The sequence below is a fragment of the Ascidiella aspersa genome, chromosome 6 (genome assembly GCF_963924565.1).
Source record: "Ascidiella aspersa chromosome 6, kaAscAspe10.2, whole genome shotgun sequence".
Lineage (NCBI taxonomy): Eukaryota > Metazoa > Chordata > Ascidiacea > Phlebobranchia > Ascidiidae > Ascidiella > Ascidiella aspersa.
In genome coordinates this window covers 7,945,845-7,971,639 of record NC_139452.1, presented here as the reverse complement: position 1 = coordinate 7,971,639, position 25,795 = coordinate 7,945,845, and the positions used below count along the sequence as shown (strand labels likewise).

At 36.7% G+C, this 25,795-nt stretch overlaps 2 protein-coding genes across 3 annotated transcripts; both read right to left on the bottom strand.

The window, feature by feature from the left end:
* Positions 1–701: 701 nt before the first annotated feature.
* On the bottom strand, positions 702–11,444 carry LOC146139469 (NFX1-type zinc finger-containing protein 1-like). 2 transcript variants are annotated; one of them, XM_083391383.1, is made up of 18 exons: positions 11,268–11,444; positions 10,706–10,805; positions 10,402–10,568; positions 10,248–10,337; positions 10,006–10,156; positions 9,153–9,349; positions 8,826–8,982; positions 8,459–8,598; positions 8,098–8,267; positions 7,687–7,783; positions 6,441–6,565; positions 5,682–5,861; positions 5,417–5,483; positions 5,041–5,146; positions 4,486–4,654; positions 3,989–4,118; positions 2,948–3,125; positions 703–1,761 (listed from the first exon to the last, which is right to left on the bottom strand). In XM_083391383.1, the coding sequence occupies exons 1-18, from the start codon at positions 11,313–11,315 to the stop codon at positions 1,646–1,648; spliced, it is 2,388 nt and encodes a 795-aa protein (XP_083247509.1). In that variant the 5' UTR covers positions 11,316–11,444; the 3' UTR covers positions 703–1,645. The 2 variants fall into 2 exon arrangements, with proteins under 2 accessions (XP_083247508.1, XP_083247509.1); XM_083391382.1 differs by lacking the exon at positions 10,248–10,337 and having other exon boundaries at positions 702–1,761; positions 11,268–11,412.
* LOC146139468 (NFX1-type zinc finger-containing protein 1-like) lies at positions 11,336–25,712 on the bottom strand. Its single transcript, XM_083392457.1, has 16 exons — positions 25,645–25,712; positions 23,757–23,936; positions 21,649–21,780; positions 21,332–21,423; positions 19,699–19,805; positions 19,541–19,622; positions 19,292–19,393; positions 18,864–18,965; positions 17,408–17,618; positions 16,953–17,143; positions 16,585–16,719; positions 16,301–16,366; positions 14,489–14,651; positions 14,072–14,264; positions 13,253–13,432; positions 11,336–11,474 (listed from the first exon to the last, which is right to left on the bottom strand). The coding sequence occupies exons 1-16, from the start codon at positions 25,710–25,712 to the stop codon at positions 11,397–11,399; spliced, it is 2,082 nt and encodes a 693-aa protein (XP_083248583.1). The 3' UTR covers positions 11,336–11,396.
* Between the last annotated feature and the right edge of the window lie 83 nt (positions 25,713–25,795).

The window sequence follows — 25,795 nt, the reverse complement described above, 5'->3', positions numbered from 1 at the left end:
CGGTTTTTCGACTAACTCAGCTAGCAGGAGTCCAATAATACATCAATTGCTTCAAACTTTGCAGCAAAGTGGAAAAGGAGGGTGATTATACATAATGCTCGAAACCAATGAAACATCATATATAAAGTAGAATGATTAATCTACAATGCCATAGTTGTAAGACAATCAAACTAATCAAACCAAATGCGCAGTAATATCACCGACAGAATAAGATCTAATGAAAAAAACTAAACCTGTCGAAAGCAATCCGAAGTTCATCGAAATAAGTCCTAAATGGACAAAATAACGCCTAAAACTGAAGCAAAAGGAAAATTGACGATCGGGGCCACAGGTCTTGCACTGGATGTTTTGGTGTCGAAGTTTCGGCGCTCTAGTTTCAAGGGCGGATATGGCGCCGTTGAAGCCCGCTGTTTAGACATTGGGTTATTTGCCCCTGTTAGAGGGTAGTGATGGGTAATATGTAGGGTTAGAAAATATATTAGTGTTGGAATTAGTAGGGTAGTTTGTGATAAACTTAGGTTGGGCCGACTGGTAAGGATTTCTCATTTAGACGTTATTACGACTAAGTGGTATTCGTTCTGTTTTGATCTTATTCCGAACTGTGTTAAATTTCCACCTTGATGTTATTCTAATTTCGGTCTTATGGCTAGAGCCCCTTTGGCTGTCTTAAGATAGTTTAGGAAGACCGTAAAACCGATAAAATAATGCAAAACGTCAAACTTTTGGCGAAACATCAACTTTTTTCCGCTTTACATAACTAAAAAGAAAAAAATACACAAACAGGCGAGAGCGATTGCCGCTTTGAAAAAAGTATATGATAAATATTTATAAAATTCATTCAAATTTGAAGCTTACTTAATATTCATTTTACATATCATCAACAAAATCAGTTGTCGCTTTTGATTAAAACAGTACTGCTTTGACTCTCACAAAACAAGTTTGAATAAAAGCAATGAGAGTATATTTGATCATTTCAAAAACGCACACATGAAATACGTCGTAGAGTATAATGTTATAGTTTTACCATTATATAGGTCAATCCAATGGTAAAAGTAAGCCGGAATGGTCGGACTTTGGAACGACGTTTTGGTAAAATAACGCGATGCATTTAGTATGATATCGACTTTAGAGTTTGGGAAAGCCGATACCATGTTTTCGCAAACCTTGTGGTCACCTCTATAACTATACGGGTTTTCAACGTTTTTATCTAAAATTGTGCGTACGAAATTTGCGAAACTTGTTGGTAGTAAAATTATCTATGCACTAACATGAGTATAGGTCATATAGTTTATTCTATAACATCTCGTCAGGTTCGACGTGGGTACGAAAGTCACAAAGGCACACCAGACGCTATAAAGACGTTTCCTGCAATGCAACCGCGATGGTCTTATCTTTATCGGACAACAGAATAGCGCTTTTAGATATCTATTGGGTAATGTCGTGCGAATTTTGCCCAGCGTTTTGTATCGCGACAAATGCTGCGAAATCAAAACACACTCTATTGTGCAATCACTGGTAAACCAAACTTTGCAGCAGCAAGAGATTTTGCCGCCCAAGTAAACCTAATTTATACTACATGAAAGAACGAAAATAAGATTACGTAAGCAAAACTACATTAGGTCTTATAAAAATGTTTTGTTATTCTCTACAGGAAAGCCTCTGGTGGAATATAAGTGTCGGTTGGGTCATACGCTGGTCTGGTTCCTCCATCCATTACTGTAGCCATCTCATTGCTCTCTTCTAGTCTGTGAGACTGGCCACCTGGTGAAGCAGCGAAAACAAAACACTATAAGAATAATAGAACGATAGCGATGCATAAAATTTATATAACCAGGCGAGGATACAGAATTTTATTTTTAAGGAGTTGGGAGATTTGGATTGACATAAATTACGTCATAACGTGACGTCACAAATTTACGTCAAAACGTGACATCATAAACAAGTAATCTAAAGAATACCACGCAGTTTGTTTATTTCGTTAAAGTTTAAGTTAACTTATCGAAAGCATACTGGAAACCTAATTTAGATTTGCGCGGACCTCTATTTTTTATTTTGCATTTACGAAGTTACAATAGGTATAAAATACAGTTTGGGGCTGGGCTTAGCCACGTGCCACCTGGATCCACCTCAGATTATACGGATAGTTTAGTGTGAACAATTATGTTTTTAGCCGTGATGATGGATGTTGTCAAACGAATATAAAACCCAATCCAAGTTAAAGAGAACAACTTCAACTTTCCTTTATAATATGGTGTGCAATGTGTATAGCTTTTTTCAATCGTCAAATCCAAAAATAGTCACTAATTACCTAATAATTTCATTGTTTTAATCAGATAGGGGTAGCCATTTGAAGCATATTATAATTATAATTTTACTTCTGCCGTTGTGGATTGCACCAGTACGACATTTTACGAAACAATTAGGAGAGTTTGTCAATTACCGAGTTATGTCGAAGCATTTGCTTATAAACGGTAAAACACAAAACTAATGTTTTATTTAGTTTTAAGGGGTAATTTTGACAGTGATATAAGGTTATTCACAAGTTTTATTTGTAATTTGAAAGCAAATTTTTACATTATATTTATTATTTTATCTTTAGTTAAATGTAATGGCCTTACGCTGTTATGATAGGCAGACTATTGAAATCCAAAATGTTTTTATCAAGAGAGAACCGATAGAAAAAACTTGACGAACTACTTTTATATACCTTAAAACAAAACCACCTGCCATTGAAAAACTTAATTGTGCGTGGTAACTACCAACAATACAATTTAAAAAAACATATTTTTCGGCCATTTATTAATTTCTTGATTGGTATGCTGCTTATGTACAGAAAACGGACAAATTCCACAGTCGTGAAATACAGCGCCTTGCGAAACTTATAACTACGATTTTAAGTCGGGCAAAAAATCGAAAATTGGTTTCTAAATGTTTAATGCGCACTTACCGATAGCCTCCCCGCATTCCGGGCAGTTGCTCTTTTGCATGGCGCCTCCACACTCAGTGATACAATACACGTGCCCGTTCTTGCAGTTGTACCAGTGGCCCTTCTGACCAAAGTTCATTGCCTTTACAATCGACCTACGCTCAACATCAGTGATTCCCAGGCCAGGCAGGTTTGGATTCTAGCAAAAGGTATACGGTTAAAAACAAAACAAACAGAATAAAATGCTAATCAGCGCAATCTCGGCTGGTTCGCGTAAGAATTGGTCATATAAATTTAGTTTTGGGTAATTGCTTATTTACATATATAAACATCCCAACAGTCGTCTCTAAAATATCCATTGCATTGGGTTTGTGCGAAACCTTGTGTCATCGAAGTTGGCAGCGTTTTAATACATTAAATTTTAAAACGATTTAAGTTCCTCACAGGTCGTTTGTAACATAACCAATTCAACTCATTTACAATAAATAACAAGCCATGTCCCTGTCTAAATTGTCATTAACCCCAGTCAATTCATGATTAGAGCAAAGTTAACTCCAATGAGTCAGCATTTAGTTTTACGTGTTCAAAATAGTCAATACAAGTAGAGGCATTCCACCAAAAGTCTTGTCTAGTCTTTGAGCGAATGAAGTCATTACAAAACTGGAAACAGGCAATACTGAGATATCAAGAGGATGCAGTTTGGGATCTGCCTATTTCCGTCCCCTTGCTGCAAGTTAAGCCTTTCAAAGCTTCTGAATAACTTTTCCAAGCATTGTTCATTTGTTTGCTGCAAAATCACGAGTTCAAAAATTTTTTTTCACTTTTTCCATATATTGGCGCCCGGCGTTCCTTCAGTACAATGCATTCCATACCATAGTTTCGCACATACACCAACATGTTAAGTTATAATATAGTTTCAACTAATCAAACGCCCTTCAAGTTTAATACAAAATGGTGCGTTCCATTTTGTTGGTCCGAACTTGTCAGTTTCAGCGTGAAAGAAGTAGTTTTTCTCAGTACAGTATATACATCTATAAAAATACATATAATCACAGTCATTACTTTTTTTCTAATTTGCTTTTGTAGTTCGACAACTTCACATTGCTTCTCATCCGTGAAGGGGACGCTGCTATCGACGATAAGGCTATGCATTCTCTCAAGCATTAGTTCGATTTCTTCTTTATTTTCATGACTAAAATAAAAAAAAATAAAAACAGATTTTAAGGGATTGTTTATCACTGTGTAATATGCTAGGTTTGGTTGTTAGATTAATCAACCGTGTTACTCGATATGAGATTAAACGGATTATGGTGATGTTCGTGTGAGCGTAATGATCTTAAATGTCATAATGAGTGCTAAAATGTAAGAAGTTAAGCCTATATAAACTATAGAATGTACGCTAATTTTCCATAACATTGCTGTTTAAAAAAAAATGTAGAAACCGATATTGTTTTTTTACCATTTTACCGAATATATTAGCAAGAAAAAAATACATGTAATTCAGGCTATATAGATGCATGCGCTGGCGGCTCTGCTTTTTGTTTCAGATTAAGTTATACCTGACACCAGCAACAGACATTTTCGTTTGCCGGTAAACCAAGGCGAGCTCGATTCTTTGTGATTCTTGATTAAAATCTTCTATTTCTTGTGGCGTAAATTTTTTGCGATCTTTGCAGAACCAGCGAGATAAATTTCTTAGGTTCGAAAGCAAGCATATCATTCCCAAATCTGGAACATGTTAATAGCTGCATAAAACGTGACTTGCTTTTTTGACAAATTGAACTGTGTTTAATAGTAAATACAAAGTAAATTACACTTCATTCTAAAACAACATGGGCGTTATTCGAGGTTAACTGAAATCAATACAAGTAAGTCAAGTTCCTGTGGTGAGAGTTGAACCTACGACCAGTGAATTATCTGACAGTTAAGGAATGCAAAAAACCAAGCTTAACACTGTTTTCTACTGCACCTTTTGATCGTAAGTACAAAGTGATTTAGAAAAAACATGTACGATTCATTTAGGATAATATATAACAACCACAAAGATTTGAAATTATTTGAGGATTGTTCTATGTTTTATTTCCATCCAATAAATTGCATATAAGGTGGGATACCTGCTAGAGATAATATCGCTTCATCTTGTTTAAATTTCAAGAACCAATTTATCATGATTTTGGAGTTTTTTAAATGTTCGACTTCCTTTCTTGTGCGCGAAACATTCTAGAATTCAAAATTAACTTTTTTCAAAATTATGCAAAATACATATAATTTTATGACTAAAAGCGACCAAAAAATGTTTTCAGTCATGTCTATCTCTTTTTAAGTCATAGCGGTTAAATCATATATAAACATTGTTTAAATTAACAAATATATAGTTGCAAAAATAGGTAATGTAAACAAAAAATCCCAAATTAGAATAACAAATTTTAAAATCATTGCGGTTTCTATTTTTTTCTTTTATTTTTTTAAACATTAATAACGTGGACTCACATTTTCATGATGACGTTGCGGCAATTCATTTGATTCATAAAGTTTGAGTTTAACCTTTTCCATCAACCTGCATAACAAAGAAAACTAGACGGGGGTGCGGTTGTTGTATATTTTAAAGCTTCCGTATTCCAGTTAATATTAGGAGTTGTTCCACACGAGTTTGCGTTGCATTTTTCGATAAATCGAAGTATTTTTTAGATTAAAAAAATACAGATATTGTTAACTAATCGTCAAAGCAATTGGGTAAAAAATATAAAAAACTTACTCCAGCTGCTGATTAACAATGTTTCCGTATCGTCTCGACCGCCTTATTACGGTTTTGCATTTAGGACATTCCTTGAACTGAATGCTGGTGGTTTGTCCCCCGTCGTCGCTGCTCTGATTCATCCAAGTGTCCAAACTCTGATAAGTGAACACGTGCTTGCAATCCATGAGCTGCACGAACCTGCAAAACGACCGGGTTCGAAAATTATTTGGCAAGTAATGTGGTGTACGTTATTATCATGGTTGCGCCACAGCATAAAAAAATTCACTTAACCAACGTTAATTGCCAAACGACCGACAGAACGCAATTACCGGTATTGTGAATTGATTTGACGTTGGTGTGAACTATTTATGCCTATCAGCGCTGTTATAATTTCGGAAAAAATCATCCTTTGTACAATTGTTCTCAATCCGCACTACTACTAAGTTATGAAGGCCAGTTCATAATTGTTTATTGCGTCTGCCCTTGTATGGTAGAACATCGTGGACTTTTCCCTAGCATCTGGTGACATATGTATAGCACCTTGAGTCTTATGTTTAATGTGATTACCTCCTGCGGAGGTTAATATTCAAACGAATGTTACAAAAATTTAACACAACGTTAATTGTCGAGTGACTATTTTTCAGCCTGGAACACATTCAGTTGTTAACATTCGGTTCATGAAATTAAAGATTTCATTTAAAAAAGTAAGATTCACCAAAATGAATGGTGACCACATGATAAATTTATGCATAGGTCAAACATCAAAATGTCTTTTACCTTGCATCTTCTTCGTCCTCATCGCCAAAAAAGATTGACGTCACTTCTTCTACGTCACACTGACGACATAAAGTAGGACACGGTTCACCGCGCAGACCAATGCATGGATGGCCACACTTCCTTTTCTAGATATTGCAAAACAGGTAGTTGTGTTTTTGTATAAACATCTTTTACATTTAAGAACTGTATTTGGTTTTTCAAAACCCTCTTTACACGGGTTTAGGAATGTGCAGTTTTTTCCTATAAACACCGAAGTTTTTTACTGACCCGGATATGGAAGATTTTGTTTTTCAAATGCCCTTATAAATTTACCTCTTAAAGCAAATATAATCTTAATCCCTCTTGTAAAATTTAAGCGAAATCATGTGTAAAAATGCAAAACCGAACCTAATCCCTCAAAGGGTGAAAAGTGTGTTTATTTGATTTAAGTTGTGTGACTTGACCTGCACAGCAAGTTAGTAATAACCTTTGCCCTTCCTAGTCTCAAATGCTTAGATGCCCGATTGCCCGTCAATTTGTGACAGGTTGCATAATTTTCAAGAAGTTCTGCGGCACACTTGTGAATCTTTTGGTTCTTAAGCTTTTGTCCCCGTGGACCTTTTTTGGTGCTTTTAAATAGTCGCGGACCCCTTACATTATTCTCGTCTAATATCGGAGCAAAGTAACTGGAAATACCAGATTACTTTATTACAATTTTATTTTAACGTGATTTCTGCTGCTGCATATTCGAATTAAGTCTTGAAATTCGTGTTTGGTGTTTTAGATAATTCTAGACGGATTTCATCTTTGGGGACGATATCATAACCTAAAATCAATGAGGTCTACATGTGATCTGTTATAATGCTGTCTTCCATTTTGAAATCTATTTGTTTTACATGACAATGGAAGTGTTAAGTCACACTCAATGCGATTTACAACATGTTACAATGTGATTTTGTCACTTATCAAAATTGTGATTAGGCAATGGCATGTTTTTTAAAAACGACCGTGGAACCCCGGCTGAGAAACACTGTTTTAAGGCACACTAATAGCGTAGCCTACCGCGGCACATAGTTTGCGGGTAACTGCGGTTTATGAAGCTTAATGATCTGAGTGGGTATGTGTAAGCAAAAGTAGGGCTGCTCTAAAGAAGTTGGCCCAAAGTTCTGCGACATATTTAATCCAAGGAAGCGGTTCGTGCAAACCGGTGCAATCTGATTAAATCCCGCCATATATGATAGCCTACTATAAATACTTTCAAGTTTACCCTTTTTCTACATGGTTTGTTGCAAGGAGGGCGATTGCATGGTTCACTGCACAATTTCGAACAGGAAAAGTGCCTGCATTTCCAGGTACACTGTTCCCTGAAAAAGGTACAAAGTAATATTAAACAGCAAAAAGTTTTCGAAATTGTTGCGCTTGAAAATAATAATTTTTGAAACATTACAATCCATGAGCGAAAGAAGAATTCCAAACACTCTAACCGTCATGACATAAATATGGAACACAGCTCAATGCTTGTTTAGATACTTTGTTGTAGTTGCATAAAAATAGATACGCAGGAAGTCGTTTTTTAGCGTAATAGTTTACCGCAATTACGTCACCTAAAATCAATCAACGATGCCAAAGCACAAACTGCAAGCGGCTAAGCCTACTAAGCCTAAATAAATAAACGTACTGGCAAGGTGTGCATGGTTCCCTGCATAGTTTAGTGCACTTGCTGTGTTCGCAAAATATCGAGCACTTTTCATCACAAGGCGGACAGTTCGATGGACAGGGATCCTTACAAGGATGACCGCAGAAATTCACACGAGTGCATTTAAAGCCACACGCTACATGAAGAAGGCCCTGTAAACAAAAGTTAAACTGACACAAACTAAAATACAAATAAAAAAACTGAAAAGCATTGCCTTTTATTTAAAATGTTTTTTACGGCTTGGAAATGTTGTTATTCCGTCAAAGCAGACGAAACGTCTGCCTAATATATATTTACCGGCACCGTTTCTTATTCACATCTTAGAGGCTATTTGTATTTCTACCTGAAAGCATTCGCTGCAGTTTCCTGCACATTGGTGGCCACAGTTCAAAATTGCTTTGCATGGATGTTTGCATGATTCTTTCGTCAACTTTTTTGCTTTGTAACAGAACTCCTCAGCACCATGACCGCATTCCAGTAACACTGCAGCAGAAGAAATTGGTCAGGATCTTCGAATTTCAATTGGTCAGGAGCTTCGAATTTAAAGATTTACAACTTTTCTTAACCGAATTCTTAGATTGTTAAGGGCCGCATATTGTACCATTTTCAAACAAAAGTTGGCATACTTTCCAACAAAATATTACTGCAGTTCACTTTTTTCAGGTTTTGAATCACCTTGCTCATTGTATCAATACGCCAAATTTGCCAACCTGATATTCTTCCTTCGCATTTGGGGTTACTCCAGCCGCACTTTTTTTGAAAGGGGTGACCACAATCCAACTCTCCCGTACACAAAACTTGACAGCGATGTTTGTCGGTAGGTTTGTTGCAAGGAAGATCTTGTATGTGATTGCAACCTGGCATCACCTATCGACAGCAAATACATGAGATGTTTAGCTTCATGAACGTCGTCACTTAGTAGGCAGTTATGGGAGTCACTTTTATTGATTATATTTATACTGAATATATTAACAGTAAAATTACTACGTAAGAAATTATTGTTTTTATAGAAATTTTTTTTCGAAAGACTTATTTACTTTTTTCACGATTTCCTGACATGGGCCGCACTTTTGAAAGCACAGGTTGCGACATTGATGACCCCTTTCCTGGCACTTCCTCGTGCATGGCTTCTGGCAACTGGCAGTCAAGTGCCACTCGTCATCCTCGTGGCAATGGCGAGGACAGGCGTGACCGCATGGCAGCCTGGCGTCGCACGATTCATCGCAACAGCAACCTGATGGTTTAAATGTTTGACAACTGTTATTGGAAGTTTAATTTTTCAATGACGTATCTTGTTTCTAGGTTTTCACATTAGTAAATCGGTGCACGTTTCAATAATAGCCACGTATGGGCGCAAGTGAGTGCGATACGGTCTAATAGCCACTTCCTTTTCTAATATTAACATTAAAGTGTACTTAAGTACGTTACATTTAAAGGTGCTCTATTAGTAGTATTATTACATCAATTTATGAAGAGGCTATTCACTGAAACGCGGACACCGATGTAGTTCAAATCAACATGCAATCACTAACGGGTGTTGCTTGTTTGTTTTGTTTTTTGTCATAGATTTTCACCGTTTTGCTGTATCATTTGGATCAATAATTTTGTTTTGCATTTGATGGTATTAAACACCATTTTGTATTTTGCATTTAGGGAATCCCGGGAAAAACGAGTTTTTACACCAGGTCGCTGGCCTTTACGTTTGTTTTATATCTTTTAACGTTTTTTGCTAAATAATGCAATAAAGTTGGTAGAAATGTAAGTTAGGTAATCCACTGCTCATACTTAAGTGAAAGAAATACCGAATCGCAGTCTGAATAAAACACTGAAGAGCTAAATAAAATGGTATTAAAATGTTTTAAATTCAATTCCACACTTTTCCAAGTCTACCTTCGGGTAGTTTGTTAAAATCATTTCCTGTGGTAACAGTAATCGTCACGTCGTGCTTTTTACAGTAAACTGGAAACGAAGTTCCGCTCAGTCCATCCTTTTCAAGGTTTTCGACGATTTGGGACCAAAGATTGCTTTTAGATTTCAACAGCTGCAAAACACCGATTATAGTTTAATTTAAATACAAAGCCATAATATTTTCAAAGAGAGATTTTTTTTTATCAAAAATGAAAATACAAAACCGTTAAGTTTCCGATGCAGTAGAGTGCTTTCTTTGCTCTGGACAGGGCAACGCATATTCGATTCTCGACGTTCAAGAACCCGATCTTGCCCTGTTTTATAAGTCACACACTGTGATCACCTGCAAGTAAACTGATTTGCAAAAGTTTGCCTTACCTCATCGTTACTACGGACAAGTGAGAGAAGAATAATGTCGTTTTCCTCTCCCTGGTAGTTGTCAACCGGAGTCACCAAAATATCTTTTGTGTCACAGTTTACTTCATGCTGTTGATTTGTTTTGGTTGGTTTTGTTTGCAATAGTCGCCGTAATACGAACATTCGCTCTATGAAACACATGCCAGGTAAAATGGCATGTACATGCCCAACTCAATAATTTCTAATGAAATACACACAGCACACTAATTATCCTAACACTCAAAAATATTGGTTGACTGATGAAAACTTTAATGAAGAAAATTACCTTTGTACGTAACGAGCACCGTGATCTGCTGAGGTTTGTATCCTTGAATCAGCAGATACCTGCAAAGTCCTTTCAAGAATTCTGCCTCGTACGAGTTCGCCTGATAAAACATATAGTAAAAACATTTTTGAAACATGAAAACATCATTAATATTTTGTTTACATGGATTACATACAAGATGCCAAATTAAAATAGCGATAGCAGTTCCGCAATGGCTTAAGTCAATCACTTAAGGCACTTTATTCTTATACCCTATTGATTATAAAATAACGTGTTTACAACACTGAGCCATAGTATTTTGTAATAAATAATTATTAGGCGTCAAGCTGCGTAATCGCTAATTGGAGCTTATAGTTTAAACGTTTTATCAGGTTCTACAAATAATGATAACCAACGTTATAAATAAAATTACACTTAACTTATCAATACATAATTGCTTAGCATTAGGCCTTTCTGTAATATTGTGATGTAATATTTGATTGGATGGATATTAATTTACAGGCACGAGATATTAATTGACCTTCACGATCAAAATATAATGAAAAAAGTCATAATATACAACCTTGCTTGCATCATCGGAAATAGCCTCTTCCTTATGATTATGAGACATGAAGAAAATGTTGCTTTTCACTCCTCTAATATTAACTGGTTGTTGCACAGAGGGATGGTCGCGAAGGTTTTTGTAGGTGTTTTATCGTAGCAGGTCGGCGATTCTGCTTTGCATTCGATGCTGGACATCCAACTTAACGTAGGGATATTTGTTCCGAATCTACAACAAGTTTCAGAAGAAAGAAATCCTGATTTTAGCGCGTATAGTATTTTAAATGATTTTAAGGTTTTGCGTTAACAAATCGTGTCTGTTTATAATTACTTTCTCTGGTTTGTCGTAGAATGGTTTAGTAAATAGCAGATACATGCAGTGGTAAAAAGATACAAAAAAACTTTTTACGTGTCACTGATTAGTATTTCAACATGATGCAATCGTGGTGGGCTACTTTCAGGTAGGGATGTCCGACACCTTTTTATATAGGGATAACGATACTTGTTGTTTTAGTAAAATGTTACGGTAATTTAGGCTAGTGTTTTTTTTTTTTTTTAGTTGGGAATTCATACAGTTACATTTAATTGTAATTTTACTGTTTTTGTGAGTCCTACATTTAAAGGCGGATAGCGCTGCGTAGGATCGCACACCATGTCTTAAATGTTTAGGTCAGCGATGTTGAAACAAACGTTATTGGAACAATTATAATGGGTTCACAATGCAAATTCCCATAAGAGACCATCCCCATCCAAGTAATCGGACAGCTACTGTCATTTGGTATTGGGAATCGCCTTTGTTCCGAAACTATCGAAAAAGCTTAGTACAATTGACACGCGTCAAACATTGTGAAATGAAATAGCAAAACGCGGTGGAATACATCTTTTATCAAAATTAAATTTACCCTTTTGCCAAATCAACCTTTTTGTCTATTTCGATTTACCATGCCTGTGTATTCAGATAAATTTAGTTTTCTCAAATCAGATTTTTGATTTTTTAAATTAGATTAGCACTTTTATTACCGAATAACGAATTACCGAATTCTTGAAGGGAACACATAATAAGATCTAAAAGGCAACAATAGCTAAAGCAGAAAAATCTATAAAACCGTAGTATTAAGACCAACGACGTACTAAAGCCAAACATGCAGTAATATCCAGTACAGAACTAGATGAAAATCGTCTGAATGAGACCTAAATCTGCCGGAATACTTCCTAAATTCTTCGGTATATGGCCTAAATGCAAAAAATAAGGCCTGAAACTGTAGTTACAGGGTATAGAACGACCAGGGGCCATTGGTCTGCTTTGGTGTCGACGTGTGAACTCCCTAGTTTGATAGGTGCCGTTAGGGCGCCTTCGTTTTTTCATCAGATTTTTAACCCTGTTTGGGGTTATTGGTGGGTAATGGGTGTGGTTAAAAAAGGATTAGGGCTGAAATTATTAGATGAGTTAATGATGTACTTAGAGGTTGGATTTGGGGTTAGATAAAATATTGTTTAGGCCTGATTCTGGCCTTTAGGTGTAATTCCGACGGGTTCAGGACTTATTTCGATTTAGACGGTACTACGACTATTAGGTATAACTCCTATTTTATGGTTTTATTCCGAACTGTGTTTTATTCTGACGTAGATGTTGTACTTATCTCGGTTTTATGGTTGTAGTCCTTCCCGAAGGCCTGACTAGAATTACGTTTAATCAATTTAGTTATAGTCAAAGTTTATTCCCATAGAAATGTGAATGTCAAATATTCCTGTGTCAAATTTTATTGTTTTAGGAATATCTTAAAGGTCGTTCCGACCAAAGTGTATTAATTCAAATTTCTTGTTTCGACTGAGAGACTGAAAATGCCGTTGGACAAAGTAGAATATTCACTGAAACCCAACTTTGATTAGAACCAGAGTTAAAGCACATAAACAATTCACACGTTATATTAGAAATTTTATTTAGCCTCACTTGCTCTAATTCATTACATTAGAAGTAGAATTATTTAGTTTTCCAAGTCTACCCACCAGTCGTTCGAAGAGCGACATATCAAGGTTAAACTTTTTGGCCAGCTGGTAAACGGCCGGAGATGGCTTGAGCTGCTCATGGTCGCCGATCAAGATCAAGTGTTCGAGCGAGGAAGGCATTGACGTCACAATGTGGGCTTCGAGAACCTCCGCCGCTTCTTCGACGATCATTGTTTTGATCTTGCAAATATGAAGGAGCGTATTATTTTAATTTTATTTAAGTGGTTCCAATATTTTGAACAGGTCATGTTTTTTTCAATATTTAGGAACGCGAAATGAAAAGCTATATTTGATAATCAAACTTTCCATATAATTAACAATAAACACATATTGGGGGTGTTTTTTTTAGTTTACCTTAAAAATTTAATACAAAACCTAAGTTTTTCCGGCTTGTCTTTCCACTTTGTGGCACATTAAAAATTTCGCATGACAATTAATGAGTTTTGAAGGCAGAACTAAAAAACTTGCCACTATATCAAATTTTTGAGGGATGCCGTAAGCCGTAAAAGGTTGAGAATCACTGTACTAAACCAACGTAATATGCTGTGATCAATTGCAGCAATCAGTCTAGTAACTGTGTAAGGTATGAGAAAAGAGTCGATTTCTCGCCTTTACCAAATGAGTTATCAAGCAAAAACTTGGAAGAAAACGACGGTCATAATTGCACTTGTGGCCACTAGACTCTTACTAAAGCATCAGATTGTCAATAGTAAATGCTGAAGTCGGACGACATATGCATTTTTGATACAGAAAACAAATTCTTGATCATAACCACTATCAAGATTTTCTAAATTAAAAGGTTGCTGTTCAACTACTAACCGGAAGACGTTGAAGTAAATTTCGGTGTTTTGCTGCTACCGTTGTAGTCATTCCAATCACGGATGCAGATCGAAGAATCATTAGGTTAGCATCAGCTTTGACAGACTGAAACTTTGCGTCGCATATTTCCTTTCGGCGTTTTTCGTTTTGCATGTTTTCCATTAGTGTTACTCTGCTGAATTTCTTCCAATATCTAGCACAGAGAAGACAGGAATCTAATAGCGCACAAGCGCCTTAATGGCAAGTGCTTTACAAAACAATAAAGATGGATTTTATCAAAACATATTTTATTCTTATGGTGGCGCTTCGGGATTGATTTTCATTTGCGACAACAGCGTGAAACAATTTTTTTATTTTAGTAAAAGCGCAGTTTACCATTGTTAGCCCAGTCATGACTTACTATCAAATGTGAACCACCTGTAAAGTTCCAGCCGTTGTCGTTGAGAGGTTTCATACACATCAACAATTCGATCCGCTTCCACTTTTTTCATAGGTGTGCTACTCATAACCATGTTCATCAGTCTGTGTCTTTTATTCGATAAAATGTCGATTTCTTTGCGTGTTGGATTCTTAACCTTCTCTAAGTTCGATAAGAATGGAAAACGTTTTCATTACGGCAATATTTGACTATTTTTATGGTAATTTAAAAGGTTCCATGCTACGATTGATGTATATTTCTCTTTTATGCTGTCCTATGATTTACATCGAAATTAATTATTTGTACACCGAAAAGCCATCGCAGACTCGCCTAATCTGTCGATCTATGATGCAAGCAGAGCAAGCCAGAAAAACAACTGGCCTGCAGTGAGGTTCGAACTCACGGTCATGCCTGGACCGTCGCTCTACCAACTTAGCTATGCAAGCTTAGAGAGGAGCGAGTCGAGAAACAACCATACGCCAATGTAGAGCGACGGTCCCGGCTTGACCGGAGGTCGTGAGTTCGAACCTCACTGCAGGCCAGTTGTTTTTCTGGCTTGCTCTGCTTGCATCATAGATCGACAGATTAGGTGAGTCTGCGATGGATTTTCGGTGTACTATTGATACGGAAGTCGTAATCGTTGGTCATAAAACAGCTTCCGAGGGGCTAGATCACAGATGTTATTAAACACATATGTTTGTTTGTCTTTCATTAAATTATTTGCAGTTATAATTCATAGTTGAGCTATATTCTAGTTTTAGGGTACTACGTTTTAATAGTTTTGCTCGGTATTTCGGATTTTTTATTTGTATTTGATTTATTTTACGACCGATTTGGGCATGTTTAGTCACAACAAACTAGTACAGATGGTGGATATCTAAATGATGCTAAGACATCGGGCACCAGTCATTCCCAAACAATATATTTTGCCAACTTTAATATTTGCAAAATTTTCTATACTTGGCGCGACACTTTAATGATTCCGTAGTTTAGATATTATGTTTTGTTAGATAACGCATTTGTGAATACACTGTTGAAAAACTGGGTACTCACTTTGGGTAGTGCATAAGTTTACCCCCCAAAACGAAAAAATACTTTAGGTACCTTCAAAAACAACCAAGTAGAATTGGGTAGCGGGTTTACCCCAAAAAAATTCGATTGTTTCTTAGATAAAAAAACGCTTCCCCTGAGATTTATGCTCAAGACACGCGAACTGGGTATATAGTTACCATGTACCCAAATAATATCTGTATAGAATGTTGGGTAAGGAATGTTGACATAACTTGGGTTTGGGTATTTTCGATTTAACCCGAAACAGACTTATGTGAAACCTAAAAATTAGAAATATGTTTAGCACTGGGAATCGAAAAACATATTAAAATTTATGGTACGACTTTATGATGTGATTGTATAATGTCCGTTTTTAATAGTATTAACTCAAATGGATTAGGATAACCATTACACGCAGTTTATATTTTAACGATACACATTTTAACATTATTGAAAGTATTTTATCCTTAGTTAATTTACGAAAATCGATATAAACGTTATTCCTTCCTCGAAATATGTTTTTACAGATTTTCATACAACAAAAAGCTAGCTCCAGGGACTCATTATTCTTGTCGTTTGCGCTAATCTATAGTGTTTTCGCAATATGGTTATGGGATTGTCGACAGTATTTTCATGTTGCCTCACGTTTATTTGTAATAAACACCTAATTTCAAGGCACACAACAACAAATGCAAAAAAAGTTTAAATAAAATACAATTGCAACATTTAAAACCAAAAAACAAAACAGATTTACTGTTTACCTGATAAAATCTCCCGCTCTCGTGGTGTAAATTTCATGCCGAGCCATTCCAAAAACTCATGTTCGACTAAAAAAGAGGAAAGTTGTGGAAAGCAACAAGGCTATACATTTAGTGATTACAAAGCATGACCGTTTTCGTTCAAGATTCAGTCATCTTACCAGTTAAAAAAAAAAATTCATAATTAAAAAAAAAAAAATAAAAAAAATTTATCAGGTATATGGTACATCCCTGTTTGCATTTTGTTAGGAAAAACATCATATGCAGAAGGAGACTGCGAGTTTCACCTGGGACACCATCGTACAAACTTCGGTTGTGAAATTGTTCCAACAGGTGCGTTGGTATGATGTTGGTACTGAGCTCTTTCGGGTTGGCTAACTCTTCAATCGTCTCATTCAAAGCACTTTTTGCAACCTTCATATCTTCAAGAAATGGAACGCATTGCAATTAACTTCAATGCATTATTGATGAACTAAAACACTGCTTCTTAAGAAACAAAGGCCTATTTTACTATCCTTAAGTTTTTTTCAAGATATTACCGAAATGTTTAATCCCAAAATTCAGCTTTGTCCTAACGAGGTTTATACTTCAATGAACAAAAGAGCCTCAATAAAATACCCTCTTATTATGAAGCAGCATCTAGTAAAACATTTACCTCTAAATGCGTGATTGACGGCCGGTATTTTCCTCTCTCTGCTAATTTTTTTAAGTGAATATTTGTCCATGGTTGGGTTCGACGATCGCCCTCCAACGCGTATGATTCCACTTTTTTTGAATTTGCTTATTCCTTCCAGGAACTGGTCAAGTGCATGGTTTGTGTAACACACAACAAGTATGGGGCTTTTTCTGTGAATTTCAAAAGCATTTGCCCTTCATCGCTTATAACATAACAACATCGGTACAAACAATGGTTGGTGGTTTTATGGTTTCTCCCGAGTAAATATAATTTTGGACACCCAAAGAATCATGGTGAACAAAACAAGTATGCTCTTTAGTTACGCGAAAACTATATTATAATCCAATAACGACCTACTAGATTCTCGAAGAATCGACGTTAGCAAAACTGTCAACGAAATTTTAACTGCAAAAAAATAAAGTACAGAAACGCACCTGTTTTTAAGCAGCGCCTTCATGATGAGAAGGCCCACGTGGGTTTTGCCGGTCCCGGGTGGGCCTTGAATTATCGCCAGCTCTTTTGTCAAAGCGTGTTTTAAAGCTGAATGTTGCATCTCGCTGAGGTGAAGGTCGGAAGCCGAGGGCCAACTTTGTTCGACTAATATATCGACTTTCGTCCATTTATCACCCGCTTCAGAAGTCAAGTCTAGATATATGTCAGATCGAACATGGAATTAATATTTATCGTCCCTCCCAAAAGACAAGGGCAGAACAAAAACTAACAAGGCCCCTTCTCATCTGGTATCTACAGTTTTCCATCAGAACGACTAAGATGAACCAAAACATGTTATTACATTCGTTTCGAGTTTAGGTAAATTATTTGAGCTCTATTGATTTGGTGACTTGACTAGTGGACAATTTTATGGACGTTAGAAGCTACTGTACAACCTGCGCACTGTAAATGCTTTATTATACCCTTGTTAATATGACATCCAGCATGATATAGATCATTCTGAAATCGCAAAGCATCAAGTTACCTAAGAAAGAACAGCCTCACTTTTTTCTGAGACGGTAAACCTTGTAATAGGACAGATTGTTTTGGGAACCCCTGAATTATACCCTTTTCTAAGTAACAGGTATATAGTACACCGAAAAGCCATCGCAGACTCGCCGAATCTGTCGATCTATGATGCAAGCAGAGCAAGCCAGAAAAACAACTGGCCTCCAGTGAGGTTCGAACTCACGACCTCCGGTCAAGCCGGGACCGTCGCTCTACCAACTGAGCTATGCAGGCTCAGAGAGGAGCGAGTCGAGAAACAACCATGCGCCAATACTTGCACATTTTGTTAGTACATACGGAAGCCGTAATCGTTGGTCGTAAAGCAACTTTCGAGGGGCTAGATCACAGATGTTATTAAACACATATGTTTGTGTGTGTCTTTCATTGATTGATACGGACTGATGATCCCCCAGTGTGAAGTTGCTTGTACTAACAAAATGTGCAAGTATTGGCGCATGGTTGTTTCTCGACTCGCTCCTCTCTGAGCCTGCATAGCTCAGTTGGTAGAGCGACGGTCCCGGCTTGACCGGAGGTCGTGAGTTCGAACCTCACTGCAGGCCAGTTGTTTTTCTGGCTTGCTCTGCTTGCATCATAGATCGACAGATTCGGCGAGTCTGCGATGGCTTTTCGGTGTACTATTGATACGGAAGCCGTAATCGTTGGTCATAAAGCAACTTCCGAGGGGCTAGATCACAGATGTTATTAAACACATATGTTTGTGTGTGTCTTTCATTTCATTACAGGTATATACTGTTTTATCTAAGCTACAGGTATACTGTCTTTACGATTTATATCTTAAAACATATAATATATCGAATTTAAATCATAGCCATAAGTTTATCTACGCTTCTAAAACTACAAAACTCGGACTGTTTTTGTGACTGAAATTACCTTTAGGAATCAATGGAGACAAATTATATTCAAAACCTCTAGGCAGATAGAACGGGGCTCGAACTTCATACTTTGTATGGATTATGTTCGAGTGGAATTGATCTTTCGAGTGGAATTGACCGTGTTTCTAAAGAAAGAAATACCAATTATTACTTGAATAACTGCATGAGATGAGCAAGCAAGATTACTATTGGTATTAAAACTTGTGGTGGGTTGCAATTACGGTGCTTTCAAACCTGACACTTGAGGGTGTACACGTTGTGGGAATAGGTCGCGTTTAAATTAATGGGTTAACTGCTTATAATATTTTATTCATACTAAAAATTATTTTCATGAAACACGGCCCTAGTAGCGTGCATGATCCACATTATTCTTTTTTACCTTGGTTCAGATAACGCATTTTTGCAGGAAACAGTCTCTATACCCACCTTGCAACGCTTTCAACACGGGTCTGTATGCCTCAAAAAGAGTCGTGTACTCAAGCATGTTGGAGAAAACCCTCATTCGTCTCACATCGGTGTTTGACGAATCTGCAAAATAATTCGATTGCAATGCCAACGTTCTAGCGTATTCTTGATCACCTTTGATTCCGTATAATTAAATGTGAGAAACACCCCTTACAGTTTTATACACGGTCTTGCTGTGCGCATCGTTAAGTTCAGTTATTTCTAACAAACCTTGCGAAAAGTCGACCAAGACTCTTCCGTCCTGCAAGAAGTTTGTATTTCGACTCGACACGGTCCCAAATATCACACTATCCTTTGAAACAAGAACAAATGTCAGTACCTTTAATTATATTACCTTTACCTAAAGGTCGTTTGTATTGTTGTATAACCTTAAAGTTGTCGTTTGAAAAGCAAAGGATATTTCCTTGGCCCAATCTCTTCGTGTTTTCCCAATCAACGTTGCGTAGCGGTTGAAATTTAACCCACATTTCTGTTTCTGAAAAAAAAAGAATAATCTTCAATATTTTTGACATATTAACGAACGCATAATAAATTTTTTTTTAACGAAAGTGCGCAAGAAAAAAATTAAAAAAGTTTTTTTTTTACTAAAATTTGCTGTCCAGTCGCCTCGAGAAGCCCACATGATCATGATTTTGCGAAAACTATGAAATATGATACCGTAAGTACCCCAGTTTTACTTAACCAAAGTTTCGACAAAGTCCCCAAATTAGTTTTATCCGAGCTACGTACAGACAAAAAAGTGCCCAAATTGTTTTTATTTTGTTTATACATAAGACCAAAAATGCGCCCTAATTAGTTTTATCCGAGATACGTACAACCAACAAAGTGCCCAAATTACTTTTTTGAGCCAACTTAAGGACAAAAAACTGCCAAAAATTAGTTTTATCCAAGCTACGAACGGATAAAAAAGTCACCAGATTAGTTTTATATGAGCTGTGCCTAAAATAGTTTTATCCGAGCTACGTATGACCAAAAAGTGCCCAAATTAGTTTTATTCGAGCTACATATAAACAAAAAAGTGCCTAAATTAGTTTCATCCAAGCTACGTGTGTACAAAGATTTCCCAAAATATCTTGTCCAGGATACGTAAAAAAAGCAATGTTGGGTGTTGTGGTCTGCATGGATCGACTAAATTACCAGCCTGAATTTTTGTCGATATAAACAGAATAAACGCAAGGGCGAAATATCATTTAAATCAATGTTATTTAAGTATAACAAAAATCCGTAACTCGTTTAAAAGTAAAAGTTGCTTAGTGCTAAAATCGCTGCAGTACGCGCAATAATTGCCTTGACCATTGGACGGTTAAACTGCGCTACACTTGACTAAGTCCGCCACAGAAACTACCAAGCGAAATAGCGTCATAAGCGAGCGCAATATTCCAATTGGAGAGATTTATTTTTATGTCTGCATGGGAGAAGTTTATTTAAGATTATTGCGGCGTCCTCGTGCTCTTCCGCGCTTATTTATTCGTCTCTTTCTTGCAACGAAAACACAATGGACATAGAATTTAAGTTTTGTAAGTTTTATAGAATTTACAAGTTAGGTGAATTCCCATAAGTCAATGGAAAAAAACAAGATGCTCTGTTGATTACGCGGTTTGTCGCGCCGCTTCGCGTGAAAATACGCGGATATTACCAGCCTAAAAAGTACAGACGAAAAAAAGTTGTTCCGCGGAGCACATTTGGGCATGTAGTGATTTTCAGCTCTTTCGAAAAAAAATTGGGAACCTGCGCACATGAAATTAGACGGAACACTGCTAAAGACAATAGAGCTAAACAAAAAAAACCTTTAATTCTGTGCGAGGATTCCAAGGTAACCCTTCCATAGCTTCGTGTTGTGTATGATCTTTTGTTCTCTGAAACAACACAAAGGCTGGAATAACACAACATTAGGAAAAAAACTGTTCACCAAAACAGGCCAACAGTCATCCTGTTATCGCAAGTTTACATATCGTGTTCAGTGGTTTTCATCTCTATAGATCATTAGTCACAAGCATTTACCTTTTGAACTTTTGCTCCACAATCCGTCGCGCAAAGGTTTAATAAAGTCTTCTCTTAACAGCCGAAAATGCAGGTCTAAGTATTCGTCACAGCTGTAATTCAAAATTAAAATTTTCCTTTACCATATGTTGAAACAGGACTTCTATGTCTTGCAGCGATGCCTTTGCTGGCAAAGACAACGTAATGGATCGCTAACGAAGCCTGAAATGCTTCAACATCAGTTTAGTATCGTTTTGTCACCTCTACTATCGTAGGGTTAGATGAGTTTCGATCTTTCGGTCTTATCGTTTTAAAGAGCATTAGTAGTGGCCGATTACCTTCCGTAGTCTTTTCCGAAATCATTTCTTCTCAGTTGAAGATCGTCCCGTCCACGGAGATCCCTCATTTGTGGAAATATCGACATTTCCCGAAAATCAACGGGGACTGCTGCCAAAGCTTCTGGCTGTGCGCTATACAAAATAAAATACCAAGCTTAGCCAGCTCAGGAAATATCTAAGCGAGTGGTTTCCAGCCTGGTTGCGACAAATTTGTATTTATTTGCTGACAGGGAAAATTTAACTGGAATGTTTTTATATATAAACGTTGGTGTTCGTCTATCGATGGTGTTTACATTTTTCTCCTATGAATCAATTGTGCAGGTAAGTCTACCATTAGTTTTGTCTATAATTGTAATTTTGTACCTAATGGCCGCAAAAGTGCAGTTAAATACTGTGGTGATGTCTAATATTAGCGCTGGTTGTTTTACGACCCCCCAATCCCATTTTTATACAGATTAAAGGGTGTCTTACAATTTGGCATTTTTAAAAAGTTCCGCTTGTTAAGTCATGAACGTTTTGGAAACAAAAAGTCGAAAATGGCGCAAATGCTTACACCGTACGTTTAATAACTTTTGCAGAATCCAGGCAAAAACCCATTTTTTCGCTATTTTTTTAACAATCCGCCGGACATGTTAACGATTTATTAACTTGAATGTGAATGCAATTGGTTCTTGTTTCTGTTTATAAACCTAAATTATGGGGTCACAAAAGGTTTTCAACCTTCTTTGTTTTTCTTCAATTAGAACTCTTCTCAGCGATCTTAGCAGCTGAATGTCGGATTCTCCCCGTTTTTCAATTCGGCTTCTCCGTGAACTTCTGGTCGGTGAACGGTAATACCTGTCACTTAAGCTCCTGGAAGGCAATGTTACCACCTTCGTGTCACGCTTTCGAACCGGGGAATTGTATCTCCTCCTCTTCGTTTCTTCCCAACTTACAGGAGACCAGCACTTACTCCTTCTTTGGTATTTTGTCGGCCGGCATAATTGCTGGTTGGTTTCGTGCACCCTTCTTTTTCTAGAAGGACGTTTAGTTGTTGGATGTTGTGCGCCATATTCATGCAACATCTCTTTAGGCGCACTTCGGGCCTTCTCGAATATGGTGCCTGTCTGTATCCTGTGCATAAACACCAAACATCATCGCAAAGCACTTCCATTAAAACTATATTTAAAGCAAACAAACAGGCAATAAGGCCAGGGGCGGATCCACCATTGTTGTTTGAGAAGGAGATGAAACTTTTCAGGGAGGACGCAACATAGTAATAAAACACCTAAGCTTAGAACCATCATTTAAGAAGTCAAATAAACATGTGTACGTTGCATGAAATACCGGTATTTATTCTACATCTGATTAAAAATTGATCTTTTGCGGGTCTCGCTATGCCTGAATTGAAAACCCTGTATATTGTATTTTATCGCATTTTGAATTTTAATTAAGTTCGCACATTCCATGGTTAGTTGGTTCGAAATAGGGGTCATACTTTTTGTAACGTCGCAACTTTTTATTGTAAAAAATATTTCCACAAACCTGGTTTCTACAATTGGAGGGGTCGGTTGAAGGGACTTTGAGCAGCATGGCCTTTCGTCCAACGGCGCCTCGTTATTTGAATGAGTAGCGTACTTTACTTCACTTTTTTCAAACGAAGGTTTTTTCTTGAATTTAATGGTCGGCCAAGTATCGTCGGGTTGGCGTGTGATGCTTTTCGTTAAAATAGGTATTGATTACTATAAATTTAATTTTTTTTTTTTTTTCAACAGCAAATCAAAGTTATTGATTGGGATTAATAGAAAAGTTGTTAGAGGTTCAACAACTGCTTAAAAAGTTGGTTCTTGGGGTCTCATTATGTGGGTCTCATTATGCCTCAATTGAAAACCTCGTGTATTATATTTTCTATTTTGAACTTTAATTAAGTTCGCGCATGTAATGGTTAGTCGGTTCGAAATAGTGCGCAAATTTTTTGTAACGTCGCAACTTTGTTGTTTCAGTAAATATTTCCATCGGGTTTATTATCTTGAGATAAAAACATTCGTCTGCTGCTTGAAATAACAGCCTTTTTAGTCTAATTGGCAACATTTGTAATGCTTCCACTAAACAAAAAGGTTTCCACTAACCTGGTTTCTACCAGTTGGGGTGTCGTTTGAAGGGACTTTGAGCAACATGGCCTTTCGTCCAAACGCGCCTCGTCATTTGAATGAGTAGCGTACATTTCTTTCGTTACTTTAAATGTAAGGTTTTCCTCATGCTTAATGGTCGCCAAGGTATCGTCGGGTTGGCTTGTGATGCTTTTGTCGCTAAAAAGCGTATTGACAACAATAATGTTAACAGCAAATCAAAGTTAATGATTAATGTTCATAAAAAAGTTGTTAGAGTTGATGAGCAATATAATCTTAAGCTCCCCACTGGTCGGTAAAAAGCGTAGAATTACTACATATGTCAGCTTGTTTTCTCTATAGGTCTTTACATCACAACTGTCTAACAGGGCCTACCTCAAACTAGTTGAACAGTTAGTTGGTTCGATTCCAGTTTACACCTCTTTATCTGTTTCATGGCCTAATTCGTTTTCCATATCATAAGATTATCATGTGATATGTGTAAAGAAGTGTTTCTGTGGATAAACTTAAAAAAATAACGATTGTTTCACATCTAATAACATTGAATTTATGGAAAATGCTTAAAAAAAGAAAAAGCTTAAAAAATCTTTACTACGGCTAAAACGAGTCCAATATAAATACAGGTATACAAACCTTTAATCTAAACTTTTGGCAACTCTACTTATTTTCGATAAACGTTTTTTTTGCTTTTTGAGGCTTTAAGTTACCAATGAGTTACTTGCGGTAAAATTGCCATATTGCAAAGACGGTAGATCAGTCCTTGTAAAAGAAAAAGTTTATTTATTCCGAATATATGTACATGTCGGGCGGCCTAAAAACGCCGTACGGGAAACATCGTATACATAATGTACATTTTGAACAGAAAATATATATATATATAGTTAAATTTATTTTGTCGTTTTTTGTGTAATTTGGCCCTGTGATTTAGCTACTTCAAGTTGTACAGATGAGGAATCAATACCAATTAAGAAAATCGAAAATAAGTAGAGTTGCCAAAAGTTTAGATTAAAGGTTTGTATACCGGTATTTATATTGGAGTCGTTTTAGCCGTAGTAAAGATTTTTTAAGCTTTTTCTTTTTTTTAAGCATTTTCCATAACTTCAATGTTATTATGTGAAACAATCGTTAATTTTTAAAGTTTATCCACAGAAACACTTCTTTACACATATCACATGATAATTTTATGATATGGAAAACGAATTAGGCCATGAAACAGATAAAGAGGTTGAAACTGGAATCGAATCAACTGACTGTTCTACTAGTTTAAGGTAAGCCCTGTTAGACAGTTGTGATGTAAAGGACCTATAGAGAAAACAAGCTGACTTATGTAGTAATTCTACGCTTTTTACCGACCAGTGGGGACCTTAGGATTATATTGCTCATCAACTCTAACAACTTTTTTATGAACATTAATCATTAACTTTGATTTGCTGTTAACATTATTGTTGTCAATACGCTTTTTAGCGACAAAAGCATCACAAGCCAACCCGACGATACCTGGCCGACCATTAAGCATGAGGAAAACCTTACATTTAAAGAAACGAAAGAAATGTACGCTACTCATTCAAATGACGAGGCGCGTTTGGACGAAAGGCCATGTTGCTCAAAGTCCCTTCAACCGACACCCCAACTGGTAGAAACCAGGTTAGTGGAAACTTTTTTCGTTTAGTGGAAGCATTAAAAATGTTGCCAATTAGACTAAAAAGGATGTTATTTCAAGCAGCAGACGAATGTTTTTATCTCAAGATAATAAACCCGATGGAAATATACCTTAGACAAAACAGCGGTATCAAGTATCTTAGTATCAAGTATCGAAATGTATGGCCTACTAGAAAAGAAAAGAATGAATTTACGGCGGTATTACTGAGAATTAGTATTGTCGCATTACCTTCTGTAGACTTTTCCGACGTAATCTCGCTTCAATTGAAGATCGTCGCATCCGAAAATATCTCTCATTTGTGGAAAAATTTATTTCCCAAAAATTTGCAGGGGGTGGCGGTTGAGCCCTAAGATGCGTCCTGCAAAAATCTTATTTAAAT